This window comes from Notothenia rossii, assembly GCF_949606895.1.
Source record: "Notothenia rossii genome assembly, chromosome: 11".
Classification (NCBI taxonomy): domain Eukaryota; kingdom Metazoa; phylum Chordata; class Actinopteri; order Perciformes; family Nototheniidae; genus Notothenia; species Notothenia rossii.
In genome coordinates, this window is record NC_136910.1 from 2603749 (window position 1) to 2623800 (window position 20052).

Sequence of the window (20052 nt, forward strand, 5' to 3'; positions counted from 1 at the left end):
TTATGGCAAAGATAAAAGCTCGATAACCCAGTCGTGGCGAACGTTATCCGTCTCGTTTATCCCGTCGTGGCGAACATTAGCAGTCTCGTTGATCCCGTCGTGGCGAACGTTATCCGTATCGTTGACCCCGTCGTGGCGAACGTTATCCGTATCGTTGACCCCGTCGTGGCGAACGTTATCCGTATCGTTGACCCCGTCGTGGCGAACGTTAGCCGTCTCGTTGACCCCGTCGTGGCGAACGTTAGCCGTCTCGTTGACCCCGTCGCGGCGAACGTTATCCGTATCGTTGATCCCGTCGTGTCGAACGTTCTCCGTTTCGTTAACCCCGTCGTGGCGAACGTTATCAGTCTCGTTGACCCTGTCGTGGCGAACGTTAGCCGTCTCGTTGAGCCCATCGTGGCGAACGTTAGCCGTCTCGTTGACCCCGTCGTGGCGAACGTTAGCCGTCTCGTTGACCCCGTCGTGGCGAACGTTAGCCGTCTCGTTGACCCCGTCGTGGCTGACGTTAGCCGTCTCGTTTATCCCGTCGTGGCGGACGTTAGCCGTCTCGTTGAGCCCGTCGTGGCGAACGTTATCCGTCTCGTTGACCCCGTCGTGGCGAACGTTATCCGTCTCGTTGAACCCGTCGTGGCGAACGTTATCCGTCTCGTTGACCCCGTCGTGGCGAACGTTATCCGTCTCGTTGACCCCGTCGTGGCGAACGTTCTCCGTCTTGTTGATCCAGTCGTGGCGAACTTTCTGCTGACGTGACGCCTCAGCTTCCACTTCGTTGGTCTCCAGTTGAACTGAAACAAATACCTTTCATTAAAAACTTTACAGAAATGTAATTAATTTTAGCTTCTCCTGACTTCGATCCTGTTTTTTTTTAATGAAAAATAGCCATTTCATCGTGACGTCTGTAGTCAACAGATTATAAAAGACTACAATTACCACGGCACCTTCCTCTAAAAGTCTAAAGTGACAGATGGGCAAAGTTTTTTGAACCGCTCAATTACCCTTTAAGTGATCAAGTTATACAAGCCTTAACAAAAACAGCTGTTGGTAATCTGTTGCAGTTTAATTTTAAATAAATCATTTTGAAAATGTTTTTAAAGTTACTAAAACTGTGAGGTAAATTAAGTTAGGCGCCAATATTTCCCTTCATACCTGTACGCTATTAAAATTGTTTTTAAAATGGCAAAGTGCCTCAAAAGTGTTTTTAATATAGCATCTGTTGACTTTATCTTATCCCATGAAGATCAGTAAAAGAGAAAAGACATGACTCACCTTCGCCAGCATCTCGCTCCAACATGTACTCCATCGACCGGAAAAGTTTAAAGGCTTTCTTTAAGGAGATGTCATTGGGACACGGATCTGTAGGACACAGTATAATTAAAGGTTAGTGTCAGACAGAGAGAAGAAACACTGCATACAATCAAATGTTTTCAACTCTCAGTCTCCTCTCCAGCTTATATTCACCAGCTGGAAAAGCAGAGACTGTGGACAGGAAACATGCTGTTCAATCAAACATTATTCCTTCATCTTCAACACAACTATCAAACAGGTAAATACCTCTGGCCAGACAAACAGTCAGCACACAGACGAGCATCCAAACAGCTGCCATCTCTGCAGTTTTCCAAGAGAGTGTTGCCTGAGCACCAGCCAGCTTTAAAGGAGGGAAACCTCCAGCAGCTGCTCCTGATCAGCACTGATTGTCTCTGCACAGAGGAAAACACCATTTATCTGGGATTAAACTCTGAGAATGAGGAGTTTTTCCATGGAGCTTGTTGTGCGTTTAGTAGAGACCATCATTTTAAATTCACATTATGTGCAAATCAGTAAAAGAATATTGCATTTGAGAGGGTATAGCAACTACAACCAATAACAAGCCCTCCCCCTGAAAAACAAAGATCTGTATTAACATTTTATATTGTTGCCTAAAAACAATTTCACACAAGGTCAAAACTCTGAAAAAGTTATCTTTAAAGTAGAAACACTACATACTGATATACACCTGAACATCAGCAGGAGAGGACTCTTTAAAGTAGAGACACTACATACTGATATACACCTGAACATCAGCAGGAGAGGACTATTTAAAGTAGAGACACTACATACTGATATACACCTGAGCATCAGCAGGAGAGGACTGTTTAAAGTAGAGACACTACATACTGATATACACCTGAGCATCAGCAGGAGAGGACTCTTTAAAGTAGAGACACTACATACTGATATACACCTGAACATCAGCAGGAGAGGACTCTTTAAAGTAGAGACACTACATACTGATATACACCTGAACATCAGCAGGAGAGGACTCTTTAAAGTAGAGACACTACATACTGATATACACCTGAACATCAGCAGGAGAGGACTCTTTAAAGTAGAGACACTACATACTGATATACACCTGAACATCAGCAGGAGAGGACTCTTTAAAGTAAAGACACTACATACTGATATACACCTGAACATCAGCAGGAGAGGACTCTTTAAAGTAGAGATACTACATACTGATATACACCTGAACATCAGCAGGAGAGGACTCTTTAAAGTAGAGGCACTACATACTGATATACACCTGAACATCAGCAGGAGAGGACTCTTTAAAGTAGAGACACTACATACTGATATACACCTGAACATCAGCAGGAGAGGACTCTTTAAAGTAGAGACACTACATACTGATATACACCTGAACATCAGCAGGAGAGGACTCTTTAAAGTAGAGACACTACATACTGATATACACCTGAACATCAGCAGGAGAGGACTCTTTAAAGTAGAGACACTACATACTGACATACACCTGAACATCAGCAGGAGAGGACTCTTTAAAGTAGAGTCACTACATACTGATATACACCTGAACATCAGCAGGAGAGGACTCTTTAAAGTAGAGACACTACATACACCTGAACATCAGCAGGAGAGGACTCTTTAAAATAGAGACACTACATACTGATATACACCTGAACATCAGCAGGAGAGGACTCTTTAAAGTAGAGTCACTACATACTGATATACACCTGAACACCAGCAGGAGAGGACTCTTTAAAATAGAGACACTACATACTGATATTTTTATTTTTATTTTTTTATTTAACCTTTATTTAACCAGATAAAAAGCATTGAGATAAAATCTCATTTACAATGCTGACCTGGCCAAGAAGGCAGCAACGTTACACATAACACAAACATATAAAATACAGAGAACATAACTAAGAAAACAAAAGACAAAAAAAAGCAGTTACTACATTGTGCACATTAGGACAGTAAGAAAGGCACTACTTATTACTGCAAGAGCAGCTGGTGGTAAGGACTTCTGACAACTTCAATTTAAAACAGGCTATAGAAACAAGTGCCGTCAGTTTGAGGCGTGATTGAAGGTCATTCCAAGGACCATAATAAAAGAGACTCCTTTTTCCAGCCTCAGTCCGCACAGCAGGAACCTGGAACCGTATCAAGGCACTGGATCTGAGGTTGTAAAAGTCACAAACTGGAGCAAATCTGGCACATATGTAGAGTGGAAGATTTCCTAAAATGGCTTTATACATTAATAAAAACCAATGCTGCATCCTACGCATAGTGAGTGAGGACCATCCAGTTAGGCTATACAGTGTGCAATGATGAGTCCTATAGGGTGCATTTGATATATAACGCAGTGCAGCATGGTAGAGTGGGTCAAGTTTGGCCAAGACAGTGGGACAGGCAAACCTATAAATGGTGTCACCGTAGTCCAGCTGGGACAGGAATAAGCCAGAGACCAACCTTTTACGGGATGAAGTTGAAAAACAACATTTAAGTCTGTAAAGGAAGCCAAGACTGAATTTCAATTTCTTTGTTAGAACTTCGATATGGTGTTTGAAGTTCAGATTACTGTCCAACCAAAAGCCAAGATATTTGTAGATATCAACAAACTCCACAGAGACGCCATCAAGGGTGTCAATGGAGAGGCAAGAGGACGCTGACTTGGGACCAAAAAGCATTGCTTTGGTTTTCTTACTGTTCAAAAGCAGTTTGGAATCAAGAAGTGCATGCTGCAGCGTGATCAAATCAGATTTTAAATTGGAAACGGCCATGTCCAGAGAAGGAGCACATGAATATACAATAGTGTCATCAGCATACATATGATAGGTAGAAAATTGCATCTGATTACAAATATTGTTTACATATAATAAAAAGAGCAAAGGCCCCAAAATAGAGCCCTGTGGAACGCCCTTCTCCAAGGTGACAGGGTCAGAGACAGTGCTACCCAACCTGACGCATTGAGTACGGTCGGTTAGATAACTCTGAAACCAACAAATGGCATTATGACCGAAACGAGACACCAACATAACATTAGACATAATATGGTGATCTACAGTCTCAAATGCTTTGGCTAGGTCAATAAACAATGCAACACAAACAGATTTGTTATCCAAAGCAGCCTTGATATCATCTAAGACTTTCAGACTGGCAGTCACAGTACTGTGCTCTGATCTGAATCCAGATTGCATAGGGTTAAGGATGTTGTGTGAATTTAAAAAAAGTTTTAGCTGAGTAGAAAGTAGGGACTCAAGAATCTTTGATAACATAGAAAGATTTGAGATAGGACGATAATTATTTAACTCAGTGGGATCACCAGCTTTCAAGAGGGGCGATACCAGAGCTTGCTTCCACAGAGCTGGCAGTGTGTGAGTGGACAGGGAGAGATTAAAAATATCAGTTGATGGTTGTGCTATAATCTGAACTGCAATTTTTAAAAAGAATGGGTCGATATACACCTGAACATCAGCTGGAGAGGACTCTTTAAAGTAGAGACACTGCATACTGATATACACCTGAACATCAGTAGGAGAGGACTCTTTAAAGTAGAGACACTACACACTGATATACACCTGAACATCAGCAGGAGAGGACTCTTTAAAGTAGAGACACTACATACTGATAAACACCTGAAAAAGAGGAGAATAGAGACACCACTTTAATCGAAGCAAAGTGTCAATTAATTAAAGGGACAGCAGGAACCTCTGTTTTCCAGCAGAGCGTTGATGCTTTGTGATCCCGGCTTCACAGCCGATGTGTTCAACGTTCCAGAGTCCATGTCCTCCAGCACGGATCGAACCGTGTCCAAACTATTGTTCAAAGTGGTCGCTATCACACCAGTGGGGCTTGTTTTCAGCCAGCCACTACAGTAGAGACCTAGAAAGAAAGATAAAGGAAATGTATTTTTCACTTCATGTCTGTGGAACACTGCAATCACACCATTTCATTTATACCACTAAGTGTCTCTACAGGCAAAAATACCCATAAAAAATGAAAAATAATTCATAAATAATTATTTTTATACATTTTAGTTTTAGTTTCTTAGTAGCATCATTATTGTTACGTCTTAAAAATGCAAGTTTCATGACAAAATATGTGTTTCGGGAAGGGGGTTGTAAAATGTTGTAATTTAATTTTTAGTTTTCTGAAGAGGAGGGATATTTTAGATATTTATTATAACTTTTTCAGAGTTTTCACTTTGTGTGAAATAGTTTTTAGGCAACAATATAAAATGTTAATACAGATCTTTGTTTTTCAGGGGGAGGGCTTGTTATTGGTTGTAGTTGCTATACCCTCTCAAATGCAATATTCTTTTACTGATTTGCACATAATGTGAATTTAAAATGATGTTCTCTACTAAACGCAAAACAAGCTTCATGAAAAACTCCTCATTCTCAGAGTGTAATCTCAGATAAATGGTGTTTTCCTCTGTGCAGAGACAATCAGTGCTGATCAGGAGCAGCTGCTGGAGGTTTCCCTCCTTTAAAGCTGGCTGGTGCTCAGGCAACACTCTCTTGGAAAACTGCAGAGATGGCAGCTGTTTGGATGCTCGTCTGTGTGCTGACTGTTTGTCTGGCCAGAGGTATTTACCTGTTTGATAGTTGTGTTGAAGATGAAGGAATAATGTTTGATTGAACAGCATGTTTCCTGTCCACAGTCTCTGCTTTTCCAGCTGGTGAATATAAGCTGGAAAGGAGACTGAGAGTTGAAAACATTTGATTGTATGCAGTGTTTCTTCTCTCTGTCTGACACTAACCTTTAATTATACTGTGTCCTACAGATCCGTGTCCCAATGACATCTCCTTAAAAAAAGCCTTTAAACTTTTCCGGTCGATGGAGTACATGTTGGATCGAGATGCTGGCGAAGGTGAGTCATGTCTTTTCTCTTTTACTGATCTTCATGGGATAAGATAAAGTCAACAGATGCTATATTAAAAACACTTTTGAGGCACTTTTCCATTTTAAAAACAATTTTAATAGCGTCCAGGTATAAAGGGAAATATTGGCACCTAACTTAATTTATCTCACAGTTTTAGTAACTTTAAAAACATTTTCAAAATGATTTATTTCAAATTAAACTGCAAGGCTTGTATAACTTGATCACTTAAAGGGTAATTGAGCGGTTCAAAAAACTTTGCCCATCTCTGTCACTTTAGACTTTTAGAGGAAGGTGCCGTGGTAATTGTAGTCTTTTATAATCTGTTGACTACAGACGTCACGATGAAATGGCCTTTTTTTCATTAAAAAAAATACAGGATCGAAGTCAGGAGAAGCTAAAATTAATTACATTTCTGTAAAGTTTTTAATGAAAGGTATTTGTTTCAGTTCAACTGGAGACCAACGAAGTGGAAGCTCAGGCGTCACGTCACCAGAAAGTTCGCCACGACGGGGTCAACGAGACGGATAACGTTCGCCACGACGGGGTCAACGAGACGGATAACGTTCGCCACGACGGGGTCAACGATACGGATAACGTTCGCCACGACGGGGTCAACGTGACGGATAACGTTCGCCACGACGGGGTCAACGAGACGGCTAACGTTCGCCACGACGGGGTCAACGAGACGGATAACGTTCACCACGACGGGCTCAACGAGACGGCTAACGTCCGCCACGACGGGGTCAACGAGACGGATAACGTTCGCCACGATGGGCTCAACGAGACGGATAACGTTCGCCACGATGGGCTCAACGAGACGGATAACGTTCGCCACGACGGGGTCAACGAGACGGATAACGTTCGCCACGACGGGGTCAATGAGACGGCTAACGTTCGCCACGATGGGCTCAACGAGACGGATAACGTTCGCCACGACGGGGTCAACGAGACGGATAACGTTCGCCACGACGGGGTCAACGAGACGGAAATCTTTCGTCATGACGGGATCAACGAGACGGCTAACGTTCGCCACGACGGGGTCAACGAGACGGATAACGTTCGCCACGACGGGGTCAACGAGACGGAAATCTTTCGTCATGACGGGATCAACGAGACGGATAACGTTCGCCACGACGGGGTCAACGAGACGGATAACGTTCGGCACGACTGGGTCAACGATACGGAAATCTTTCGTCATGACGGGATCAACGAGACGGCTAACGTTCGCCACGACGGGATCAACGAGACGGCTAACGTTCGCCACGACGGGATCAACGAGACGGATAACGTTCGCCACGACGGGGTCAACGAGACGGATAACGTTCGCCACGACTGGGTTATCGAGCTTTTATCTTTGCCATAAAATAAAACTTTCATTCATAAATTTGTTTTTCTTTTCCAAATATCAAAACACTTTACTTTTAGAGTATCTTATATTATTATTATAGTATTTCTGCTTTAAATGTCCTTAATATTCGAGTGTGAGAGAACTGCTGGTAAAACATCAGTTTTTGTAATCCATTAGTCAAACTTGAATTCTTGTTGTTCAATAACATGTCATCTTTTAGACCAGTGGATAGAACTTATAGAATCTGTATTTAGGGCTTTCTTTTACAAAATATCCGTAGACCTAAATATTTAAAATGCAACGGAAAGAAATGCTCCTTCAAGACGGGAATGAAAGGATATAAATCATGATTTATTTATAAAAGATCTGTTTCAGTTCAAACATTTGCTAAATATAATCTGGTCCCCAAGCAGTCATTACTCTTCGGGAAACAGTTTTTGAAATGAGTCCAGTATTATGTAAGCAACAAAAAGAATCATAGGGGCCCTTTAGAGCAAAGACACCCTGAAATAAACATTTGAACGGTAACTCTCACTCAATACCAAACCAATTATACATTCAGGGTTGACAAATAATGAAGTTTCCCTATTTAAAATACATACATTATATTAGAGTGGAGTTGAATATGTATAGCATCTAATAGAGAATTGTCTTTCATGTTGGCACATCAGGAAACTTAGTTTTTCAGTGCTTTGGATTGATTGGAAGTTGAACTAAAAGCTTTAACGGGTAAACTGCAGTACCTAATAGCTTTTATCTATCATTTAATGTCTATTTCTGTCATTGATCCGAGACAGGACGGTATGAAATGTTGTCTTCAGGTTATTTTCCAGCCACCTGAAGCATTTCCTCCACAGTCAGCAGTTTTTCTCTGGGTTTCCCGATCGCCGCCCCCCTCCGAACTTCCTCACTGTCAATCTTCTCCCACTCGGAGAAAGTCACTGGTTTCACTCCTGCAGGACACGAAATCAGAGTCAGTAACATGCATTTACTAAATTAACCCTGAGCCTCGGAAACAAACTGGATCTTAAATTATGTTTTAAGGCAAATAGTACATTTATTTATTTCTAAATATCAGTATATAGTGTGTAGCCCAAACACACACAGTAAGACCTTTAAAGACTAAAATGTCCTTAAGTGCATAACATCTGACTTGATCCATCAGATTATCTCATGTTGGCCCTATGGGATAAATACATGCTATGTTCCTGGTTCCCAAAAACATTGGACTCCTTTGTTTACTTCCAGAACATAGTCACATCACTATGAAACACTCGCGCTCCTATTGGCTAGCACTCCAACACATTGTACGTGTTAGGCTTAGGGGCGGGACAGCTCTATACACCTGAACATCAGCAGGAGAGGACTCTTTAAAGTAGAGACACTACATACTGATATAGACCTGAACATCAGGAGGAGAGGACTCTTTAAAGTAGAGACACCACTTTAATCGAAGCAAAGTGTCAATTAATTAAAGGGACAGCAGGAACCTCTGTTTTCCAGCAGAGCGTTGATGCTTTGTGATCCCGGCTTCACAGACGATGTGTTCAACGTTCCAGAGTCCATGTCCTCCATCACGGATCGAACCGTGTCCAAACTATTGTTCAAAGTGGTCGCTATCACACCAGTGGGGCCTGTTTTCAGCCAGCCACTACAGTAGAGACCTAGAAAGAAAGATAAAGGAAATGTATTTTTCACTTCATGTCTGTGGAACACTGCAATCACACCATTTCATTTATACCACTAAGTGTCTCTACAGGCAAAAATACCCATAAAAAAAGAAAAATAATTCATAAATAATTATTTGTATACATTTTAGTTTTAGTTTCTTAGTAGCATCATTATTGTTACGTCTTAAAAATGAGTCATTTCAAAAGCTAAATAAAATGACAAAAAGGCTAAAAAACTCTTGTGTGTTTAAAGAAATCTGATTTGAGTGTCTGAATTAAGACAAATTGCATTTTAAAGCACCATATTTGCACAATCTGCAATTAATGTGTGTTTTTTACTTTCCAAATTCAGAAAAAACGATCAGAACATGCTAAAACATGGATTAAGGCAGTCTGAACAAGGCCTGAGTACCTGGAGCTTCTTGAATCCGGCCCATGTTGTTGGGCACGATGGCTCTGTGGGAGTCAAACGGCACAGAGGGGTCGATGGAGAGGCTCTTATATCCGATGCTGCTGATAATCAGTCCACAGCTCACATCCTCCATCTCTCCGGTCAGCACCGCCCGGGCTCCCTCGCCTGATCCCTGCTCATAGAAACCATTTTTACTATCTTTAACCAGGACCATACAGAGCTGCAGGGATGTGGGATTTATGTTGTGGACCCTGAACGCAGCATCTCCCTGGTTCCCTCCACACAAATCCAATGTGTTTTTCCATTTAATATTTATAATACTTACACGTCTAGTTCAGCAGGATAATCTCCACATATTAACCAACCCAGTCTCAATGCATTTCGTGTTATAGTCACGAAATTAATTTAATCTATTGATTCGTGTTCACCAACACGATTTTTGCATTTTTTACGATTTTAAAAGCAATGTATTTCTATTGATAGAATGTTTTGTGCCTACACCACGTATTTTTGTCCGGTCATGTCTTGGAATACCAGAAGCTGTGTGGTTCATAAAAACATTTTCTTACTCATTATCTTAACCTAAGCCTAACCCTATCCCTTTTATTTTAAATTGTATAATGTTTTGAGTTTTTTTGCCGTCCAATAAATGGGGCTCAGAGCCTCAGAATACAAATGTGTTATTATTTGGTGCAGGCACGAAACATACTACCAATAGAAATACATTTCTTCTAAAATCGTTCTGTGTCAGAATACTGAAATCTGTATTTTTTCAAATCAGTTTTTCCTTCAAATTTGTTATTATTTACATTGCCTTTAAAATCGTTCTGTGTGACACGGGGGGAAAAAATGGCGAAATCGTGTTAGTGAACACGAATCAATAGATTAAATTAATTTCGTGGCCATAAAGGAACTACAGCACGGTCACATGACCTTACGTCACCACCGCTAACCTGTTAGACCCCAAGCCTGTTTTTCAGGTCTCAGGCTCGAAAATGACATTTCCAGAACAAATTTTTATTTATTTTATTTTATTTTTATTTAACCTTTATTTAACCAGATAAAAAGCATTGAGATAAAATCTCATTTACAATGCTGACCTGGCCAAGAAGGCAGCAACGTTACACATAACACATAACATAAACATATAAAATACAGAGAACATAACTAAGAAAACAAAAGACGAAAAAAAGCAGTTACTACATTGAGCACATTAGGCCAGTAAGAAAGGCACTACTTATTACTGCAAGAGCAGCTGGTGGTAAGGACTTCTGACAACTTCAATTTAAAACAGGCTATAGAAACAAGTGCCGTCAGTTTGAGGCGTGATTGAAGGTCATTCCAAGACCAAGGACCATAATAAAAGAGACTCCTTTTTCCAGCCTCAGTCCACACAGCAGGAACCTGGAACCGTATCCAGGCTCTGGATCTGAGGTTGTAAAAGTCACAAACTGGAGCAAATCTGGCACATATGTAGAGTGGAAGATTTCCTAAAATGGCTTTATACATGAATAAAAACCAATGCTGCATCCTACGCATAGTGAGTGAGGACCATCCAGTTAGGCTATACAGTGTGCAATGATGAGTCCTATAGGGTGCATTTGATATATAACGCAGTGCAGCATGGTAGAGTGGGTCAAGTTTGGCCAAGACAGTGGGACAGGCAAATCTATAAATGGTGTCACCGTAGTCCAGCTGGGACAGGAATAAGCCAGAGACCAACCTTTTACGGGATGAAGTTGAAAAACAACATTTAAGTCTGTAAAGGAAGCCAAGACTGAATTTCAATTTCTTTGTTAGAACTTCAATGTGGTGTTTGAAGTTCAGATTACTGTCCAACCAAAAGCCAAGATATTTGTAGATATCAACAAACTCAACAGAGACGCCATCAAGGGTGTCAATGGAGAGGCAAGAGGACGCTGACTTGGGACCAAAAAGCATTGCTTTGGTTTTCTTACTGTTCAAAAGCAGTTTGGAATCAAGAAGTGCATGCTGCAGCGTGATAAAATCAGATTTTAAATTGGAAACGGCCATGTCCAGAGAAGGAGCACATGAATATACAATAGTGTCATCAGCATACATATGATAGGTAGAAAATTGCATCTGATTACAAATATTGTTTACATATAATAAAAAGAGCAAAGGCCCCAAAATAGAGCCCTGTGGAACGCCCTTCTCCAAGGTGACAGGGTCAGAGACAGTGCTACCCAACCTGACGCATTGAGTACGGTCGGTTAGATAACTCTGAAACCAACAAATGGCATTATGACCGAAACGAGACACCAACATAACATTAGACATAATATGGTGATCTACAGTATCAAATGCTTTGGCTAGGTCAATAAACAATGCAACACAAACAGATTTGTTATCCAAAGCAGCCTTGATATCATCTAAGACTTTCAGACTGGCAGTCACAGTACTGTGCTCTGATCTGAATCCAGATTGCATAGGGTTAAGGATGTTGTGTGAATTTAAAAAAAGTTTTAGCTGAGTAGAAACTAGGGACTCAAGAATCTTTGATAACATAGAAAGATTTGAGATAGGACGATAATTATTTAACTCAGTGGGATCACCAGCTTTCAAGAGGGGCGATACCAGAGCTTGCTTCCACAGAGCTGGCAGTGTGTGAGTGGACAGGGAGAGATTAAAAATATCAGTTGATGGTTGTGCTATAATCTGAACTGCAATTTTTAAAAAGAATGGGTCGATATACACCTGAACATCAGCTGGAGAGGACTCTTTAAAGTAGAGACACTACATACTGATATACACCTGAACATCAGCAGGAGAGGACTCTTTAAAGTAGAGACACTACATACTGATATACACCTGAACATCAGCAGGAGAGGACTCTTTAAAGTAGAGACACTACATACTGATATACACCTGAACATCAGCAGGAGAGGACTCTTTAAAGTAGAGACACTACATACTGATAAACACCTGAAAAAGAGGAGAATAGAGACACCACTTTAATCGAAGCAAAGTGTCAATTAATTAAAGGGACAGCAGGAACCTCTGTTTTCCAGCAGAGCGTTGATGCTTTGTGATCCCGGCTTCACAGCCGATGTGTTCCACGTTCCAGAGTCCATGTCCTCCAGCACGGATCGAACCGTGTCCAAACTATTGTTCAAAGTGGTCGCTATCACACCAGTGGGGCCTGTTTTCAGCCAGCCACTACAGTAGAGACCTAGAAAGAAAGATAAAGGAAATGTATTTTTCACTTCATGTCTGTGGAACACTGCAACCACACCACTTCATTTATACCACTAAGTGTCTCTACAGGCAAAAATACCCATAAAAAATGAAAAATAATTCATAAATAATTATTTTTATACATTTTAGTTTTAGTTTCTTAGTAGCATCATTATTGTTACGTCTTAAAAATGCAAGTTTCATGACAAAATATGTGTTTCGGGAAGGGGGTTGTAAAATGTTGTAATTTAATTTGATGTTTTCCGAAGAGGAGGGATATTTTGGATATTTATTATAACTTTTTCAGAGTTTTCACTTTGTGTGAAATTGTTTTTAGGCAACAATATAACATGTTAATACAGATCTTTGTTTTTCAGGGGGAGGGCTTGTTATTGGTTGTAGTTGCTATACCCTCTCAAATGCAATATTCTTTTACTGATTTGCACATAATGTGAATTTAAAATGATGGTCTCTACTAAACGCAGAACAAGCTCCATGAAAAACTCCTCATTCTCAGAGTGTAATCTCAGATAAATGGTGTTTTCCTCTGTGCAGAGACAATCAGTGCTGATCAGGAGCAGCTGCTGGAGGTTTCCCTCCTTTAAAGCTGGCTGGTGCTCAGGCAACACTCTCTTGGAAAACTGCAGAAATGGCAGCTGTTTGGATGCTCGTCTGTGTGCTGACTGTTTGTCTGGCCAGAGGTATTTACCTGTTTGATAGTTGTGTTGAAGATGAAGGAATAATGTTTGATTGAACAGCATGTTTCCTGTCCACAGTCTCTGCTTTTCCAGCTGGTGAATATAAGCTGGAGAGTAGACTGAGAGTTGAAAACATTTGATTGTATGCAGTGTTTCTTCTCTCTGTCTGACACTAACCTTTAATTATACTGTGTCCTACAGATCCGTGTCCCAATGAGATCTCCTTAAAGAAAGCCTTTAAACTTTTCCGGTCGATGGAGTACATGTTGGAGCGAGATGCTGGCGAAGGTGAGTCATGTCTTTTTTTTTTTTACTGATCTTCATGGGATAAGAAAGTCAACAGATGCTATATTAAAAACACTTTTGAGGTACTTTGCCATTTTAAAAACAATTTGAATAGAGTACAGGTATAAAGGGAATTATTGGCACCTAACTTAATTTACCTCACAGTTTTAGTAACTTTAAAAACATTTTCAAAATGATTTATTTCAAATTAAACTGCAACAGATTACCAACAGCTGTTTTGTTAAGGCTTGTATAACTTGATAACTTAAAGGGTAATTGAGCGGTTCAAAAAACTTTGCCCATCTCTGTCACTTTAGACTTTTAGAGGAAGGTGCCGTGGTAATTGTAGTCTTTTATAATCTGTTGACTACAGACGTCACGATGAAATGGCCTTTTTTCATTAAAAAAAATACAGGATCAAAGTCAGGAGAAGCTAAAATTAATTACATTTCTGTAAAGTTTTTAATGAAAGGTATTTGTTTCAGTTCAACTGGAGACCAACGAAGTGGAAGCTGAGGCGTCACGTCACCAGAAAGTTCGCCACGACGGGGTAAACGAGACGGATAACGTTCGCCACGACGGGGTCAACGAGACGGATAACGTTCGCCATGACGGAATCAACGAGACGGATAACGTTCGCCACGACGGGTTCAACGAGACGGATAATGTTCGCCACGACGGGTTCAACGAGACGGATAATGTTCGCCATGACGGAATCAACGAGACGGATAACGTTCGCCACGACGGGGTCAACGAGACGGATAACGTTCGCCACGACGGGGTCAACGAGACGAATAACGTTCGCCACGACGGGGTCAACGAGACGGATAACGTTCGGCACGACTGGGTCAACGAGACGGAAATCTTTCGCCACGACGGGGTCAACGAGACGGCTAACGTTCGCCACGACGGGGTCAACGAGACGGCTAACGTTAGCCACGACGGGGTCAACGAGACGGCTAACGTTCGCCACGACGGGGTCAACGAGACGGCTAACGTTCGCCACGACGGGGTCAACGAGACGGCTAACGTTAGCCACGACGGGGTCAACGAGACGGATAACGTTCGCCACGACTGGGTCAACGAGCTTTTATCTTTGCCATAAAATAAAACTTTCATTAATAAATGTGTTTTTCTTTTCCAAATATCAAAACACTTTATTTTTAGAGTATCTTATATTATTATTAATGTATTTCTGCTTTAAATGTCCTTAATATTCGAGTGTGACAGAACTGCTGGTAAAACATCAGTTTTTGTAATCCATTAGTCAAACTTGGAGTCTTGTTGTTCAATAACATGTCATCTTTTAGACCAGTGGATAGAACTTATAGAATCTGTATTTAGGGTTTTCTTTTACAAAATGTCCGTAGACGTAAATATTTAAAATGCAACGAAAAAGAAATGCTCCTTCAAGACGGGAATGAAAGGATATGAATCATGATTTATTTATAAAAGATCTGTTTCAGTTCAAACATTTGCTAAATATAATCTGGTCCCCAAGCAGTCATTACTCTTCTAAAGAGAAACGGTTTTTGAAATGAGTCCAGTATTATGTAAGCAACAAAAAGAATCATAGGGGCCCTTTAGAGCAAAGACACCCTGAAATAAACATTTGAACGGTAACTCTCACTCAATACCAAACCAATTATACATTTGGCGTTGACAAATAAGGAAGTTTCCCCATTTAAAATATATACATTATATTAGAGTGGAGTTGAATATGTATAGCATCTAATAGAGAATTGTCTTTAATGTTGGCACATCAGGAAACTTAGTTTTTCAGTGCTTTGGATTGATTGGAAGTTGAACGAAAACTAAAAGCTTTAACGGGTAAACTGCAGTACCTAATAGCTTTTATCTATAATTTAATGTCATTATTTCTGTCATTGATCCGAGACAGGACGGTATGAAATGTTGTCTTCAGGTTATTTTCCAGCCACCTGTAGCATTTCCTCCACAGTCAGCAGTTTTTCTCTGGGTTTCCCAATCGCCGCCCCCCTCCGAACTTCCTCACTGTCAATCTTCTCCCACTCGGAGAAAGTCACTGGTTTCACTCCTGCAGGACACGAAATCAGAGTCAGTAACATGCATTTACTAAATTAACCCTGAGCCTCGGAATCAAACTGGATCTTAAATTATGTTTTAAGGCAAATAGTACATTTATTTATTTCTAAATATCAGTATATAGTGTGTAGCCCAAACACACACAGTAAGACCTTTAAAGACTAAAATGTCCTTAAGTGCATAACATCTGACTTTATCCATCAGATTCTCTCATGTTGGCCCTATGGGATAAATACATGCTATGTTCCTGGTTCCCAAAAACATTGGACTCCTTTGTTTACTTCCAGAACATAGTCACATCACTATGAAACACTCGCGCTCCTATTGGCTAGCGCTCCAACACATTGTACGTGTTAGGCTTAGGGGCGGGACAGCTCTATACACCTGAACATCAGCAGGAGAGGACTCTTTAAAGTAGAGACACTACATACTGACATACACCTGAACATCAGCAGGAGAGGACTCTTTAAAGTAGAGACACTACATACTGACATACACCTGAACATCAGCAGGAGAGGACTCTTTAAAGTAGAGACACTACATACTGATATACACCTGAACATCAGCAGGAGAGGACTCTTTAAAGTAGAGACACTACATACTGATATACACCTGAACATCAGGAGGAGAGGACTCTTTAAAGTAGAGACACTACATACTGATATACACCTGAACATCAGCAGGAGAGGACTCTTTAAAGTAGAGACACTACATACTGATATACACCTGAACATCAGCAGGAGAGGACTCTTTAAAGTAGAGACACTACATACTGATATACACATGAACATCAGCAGGAGAGGACTCTTTAAAGTAGAGACACTACATACTGATATACACCTGAACATCAGGAGGAGAGGACTCTTTAAAGTAGAGACACTACATACTGATTTACACCTGAACATCAGCAGGAGAGGACTCTTTAAAGTAGAGACACTACATACTGATATACACCTGAACATCAGCAGGAGAGGACTCTTTAAAGTAGAGACACTACATACTGATATACACCTGAACATCAGGAGGAGAGGACTCTTTAAAGTAGAGACACCACTTTAATCGAAGCACAGTATCAATTAATTAAAGGGACAGCAGGAACCTCTGTTTTCCAGCAGAGCGTTGATGCTTTGTGATCCCGGCTTCACAGCCGATGTGTTCCACGTTCCAGACTCCATGTCCTCCATCACGGATCGAACCGTGTCCAAACTATTGTTCAAAGTGGTCGCTATCACACCAGTGGGGCCTGTTTTCAGCCAGCCACTACAGTAGAGACCTAGAAAGAAAGATAAAGGAAATGTATTTTTCACTTCATGTCTGTGGAACACTGCAACCACACCATTTCATTTATACCACTAAGTGTCTCTACAGGCAAAAATACCCATAAAAAATGAAAAATAATTCATAAATAATTATTTTTATACATTTTCGTTTTAGTTTCTTAGTAGCATCATTATTGTTACGTCTTAAAAATGAGTCATTTCAAAAGCTAAATAAAATGACAAAAAGGCTAAAAAACTCTAGTTTGTGTGTTTAAAGAAATCTGATTTGAGTGTCTGAATTAAGACAAATTGCATTTTAAACCACCATATTTGCAAAATCTGCAGTTAATGTGTGTTTTTGACTTTCCAAATTCAGAAAAAACGATCAGAAAATGCTAAAACATGGATTAAGGCAGTCTGAACAAGGCCTGAGTACCTGGAGCTTCTTGAATCCGGCCCATGTTGTTGGGCACGATGGCTCTGTGGGAGTCAAACGGCACAGAGGGGTCGATGGAGAGGCTCTTATATCCGATACTGCTGATAATCAGTCCACAGCTCACATCCTCCATCTCTCCGGTCAGCACCGCCCGGGCTCCCTCGCCTGATCCCTGCTCATAGAAACCATTTTTACTATCTTTAACCAGGACCATACAGAGCTGCAGGGATGTGGGATTTATGTTGTGGACCCTGAACGCAGCATCTCCCTGGTTCCCTCCACAAAAATCCAATGTGTTTTTCCATTTAATATTTATAATACTTACACGTCTAGTTCAGCAGGATAATCTCCACATATTAACCAACCCAGTCTCAATGCATTTCGTGTTATAGTCACGAAATTAATTTAATCTATTGATTCGTGTTCACCAGCACGATTTTTGCATTTTTTACGATTTTAAAAGCAATGTATTTCTATTGATAGAATGTTTTGTGCCTACACCACGTATTTTTGTCCGGTCATGTCTTGGAATACCAGAAGCTGTGTGGTTCATAAAAACATTTTCTTACTCAATATCTTACCCTAAGCCTAACCCTAACCCTTTTCTTTTAAATTGTATAATGTCTGAGTTTTTTTGCCGTCCAATAAATGGGGCTCAGAGCCTCAGAATACAAATTTGTTATTATTTGGTGCAGGCACGAAACATACTACCAATAGAAATACATTGCTTATAAAATCGTTCTGTGTCAGAATACTGAAATCTGTATTTTTTCAAATCAGTTTTTCCTTCAAATTTGTTATTATTTACATTGCCTTTAAAATCGTTCTGTGTGACACGGGGGGAAAAAATGGCGAAATCGTGTTAGTGAACACGAATCAATAGATTAAATTAATTTCGTGGCCATAAAGGAACTACAGCACGGTCACATGACCTCACGTCACCACCGCCAACCTGTTAGACCCCAAGCCTGTTTTTCAGGTCTCAGGCTCGAAAATGACATTTCCAGAACAAATTTTTATTTATTTTTTTATTTTTTTATTTAACCTTTATTTAACCAGATAAAAAGCATTGAGATAAAATCTCATTTACAATGCTGACCTGGCCAAGAAGGCAGCAACGTTACACATAACACATAACATAAACATATAAAATACAGAGAACATAACTAAGAAAACAAAAGACGAAAAAAAGCAGTTACTACATTGTGCACATTAGGACAGTAAGAAAGGCACTACTTATTACTGCAAGAGCAGCTGGTGGTAAGGACTTCTGACAACTTCAATTTAAAACAGGCTATAGAAACAAGTGCCGTCAGTTTGAGGCGTGATTGAAGGTCATTCCAAGACCAAGGACCATAATAAAAGAGACTCCTTTTTCCAGCCTCAGTCCGCACAGCAGGAACCTGGAACCGTATCCAGGCACTGGATCTGAGGTTGTAAAAGTCACAAACTGGAGCAAATCTGGCACATATGTAGAGTGGAAGATTTCCTAAAATGGCTTTATACATTAATAAAAACCAATGCTGCATCCTACGCATAGTGAGTGAGGACCATCCAGTTAGGCTATACAGTGTGCAATGATGAGTCCTATAGGGTGCATTTGATATATAACGCAGTGCAGCATGGTAGAGTGGGTCAAGTTTGGCCAAGACAGTGGGACAGGCAAATCTATAAATGGTGTCACCGTAGTCCAGCTGGGACAGGAATAAGCCAGAGACCAACCTTTTACGGGATGAAGTTGAAAAACAACATTTAAGTCTGTAAAGGAAGCCAAGACTGAATTTCAATTTCTTTGTTAGAACTTCGATATGGTGTTTGAAGTTCAGATTACTGTCCAACCAAAAGCCAAGATATTTGTAGATATCAACAAACTCCACAGAGACGCCATCAAGGGTGTCAATGGAGAGGCAAGAGGACGCTGACTTGGGACCAAAAAGCATTGCTTTGGTTTTCTTACTGTTCAAAAGCAGTTTGGAATCAAGAAGTGCATGCTGCAGCGTGATAAAATCAGATTTTAAATTGGAAACGGCCATGTCCAGAGAAGGAGCACATGAATATACAATAGTGTCATCAGCATACATATGATAGGTAGAAAATTGCATCTGATTACAAATATTGTTTACATATAATAAAAAGAGCAAAGGCCCCAAAATAGAGCCCTGTGGAACGCCCTTCTCCAAGGTGACAGGCTCAGAGACAGTGCTACCCAACCTGACGCATTGAGTACGGTCGGTTAGATAACTCTGAAACCAACAAATGGCATTATGACCGAAACGAGACATCAACATAACATTAGACATAATATGGTGATCTACAGTATCAAATGCTTTGGCTAGGTCAATAAACAATGCAACACAAACAGATTTGTTATCCAAAGCAGCCTTGATATCATCTAAGACTTTCAGACTGGCAGTCACAGTACTGTGCTTTGATCTGAATCCAGATTGCATAGGGTTAAGGATGTTGTGTGAATTTAAAAAAAGTTTTAGCTGAGTAGAAACTAGGGACTCAAG

The 20052-nt window shown here is 40.5% G+C and overlaps 3 protein-coding genes across 6 annotated transcripts in view; 1 reads left to right on the forward strand and 2 right to left on the reverse strand.

Moving 5' to 3' along the window:
- Positions 1–1708, reverse strand: LOC307024370 (uncharacterized protein; the record flags this gene model as incomplete). The annotated part of the gene is made up of 3 exons (XM_079658435.1): positions 1552–1708; positions 1267–1353; positions 1–785 (listed from the first exon to the last, which is right to left on the reverse strand). The coding sequence occupies exons 1-3, from the start codon at positions 1601–1603 to the stop codon at positions 1–3; spliced, it is 924 nt and encodes a 307-aa protein (XP_079514561.1). The 5' UTR covers positions 1604–1708.
- Positions 1709–5715: 4007 nt separating this feature from the next.
- Positions 5716–7553, forward strand: LOC307025717 (uncharacterized protein). Its single transcript, XM_079660563.1, has 3 exons — positions 5716–5872; positions 6071–6157; positions 6616–7553. The coding sequence occupies exons 1-3, from the start codon at positions 5821–5823 to the stop codon at positions 7530–7532; spliced, it is 1056 nt and encodes a 351-aa protein (XP_079516689.1). The 5' UTR covers positions 5716–5820; the 3' UTR covers positions 7533–7553.
- Positions 7554–7847: 294 nt separating this feature from the next.
- The window catches only part of fdxr (ferredoxin reductase), a 33011-nt gene continuing 20806 nt past the window's right edge, over positions 7848–20052 (reverse strand). For 2 of the 4 annotated variants that reach the window (XM_079660561.1, XM_079660560.1), the window contains 6 exons: positions 17540–17711; positions 16944–17117; positions 15721–15836; positions 9600–9771; positions 9008–9181; positions 7848–8470 (listed from right to left, as the gene is read on the reverse strand). In XM_079660561.1, coding sequence (XP_079516687.1) covers positions 8340–8470; positions 9008–9181; positions 9600–9771; positions 15721–15836; positions 16944–17117; positions 17540–17711 — 939 coding nt within the window. In that variant the 3' untranslated portion in view covers positions 7848–8339. Of the gene's footprint in view, positions 8471–9007; positions 9182–9599; positions 9772–12618; positions 12793–13704; positions 13814–15720; positions 15837–16943; positions 17118–17539; positions 17712–20052 lie in introns of those variants that run through there. The other 2 variants (XR_013804244.1, XM_079660562.1) reach the window with 2 other exon arrangements.

Coding starts and splice junctions, on each gene's coding strand:
- LOC307025717 (XM_079660563.1), top strand. CDS start 5,821: ATGGCAGCTGTTTGGATGCTCGTCTGTGTGCTGACTGTTTGTCTGGCC. Junction 5,873..6,070: donor GACTGTTTGTCTGGCCAGAG/GTATTTACCTGT, acceptor TGTGTCCTACAG/ATCCGTGTCCCAATGACATC. Junction 6,158..6,615: donor GGATCGAGATGCTGGCGAAG/GTGAGTCATGTC, acceptor TATTTGTTTCAG/TTCAACTGGAGACCAACGAA.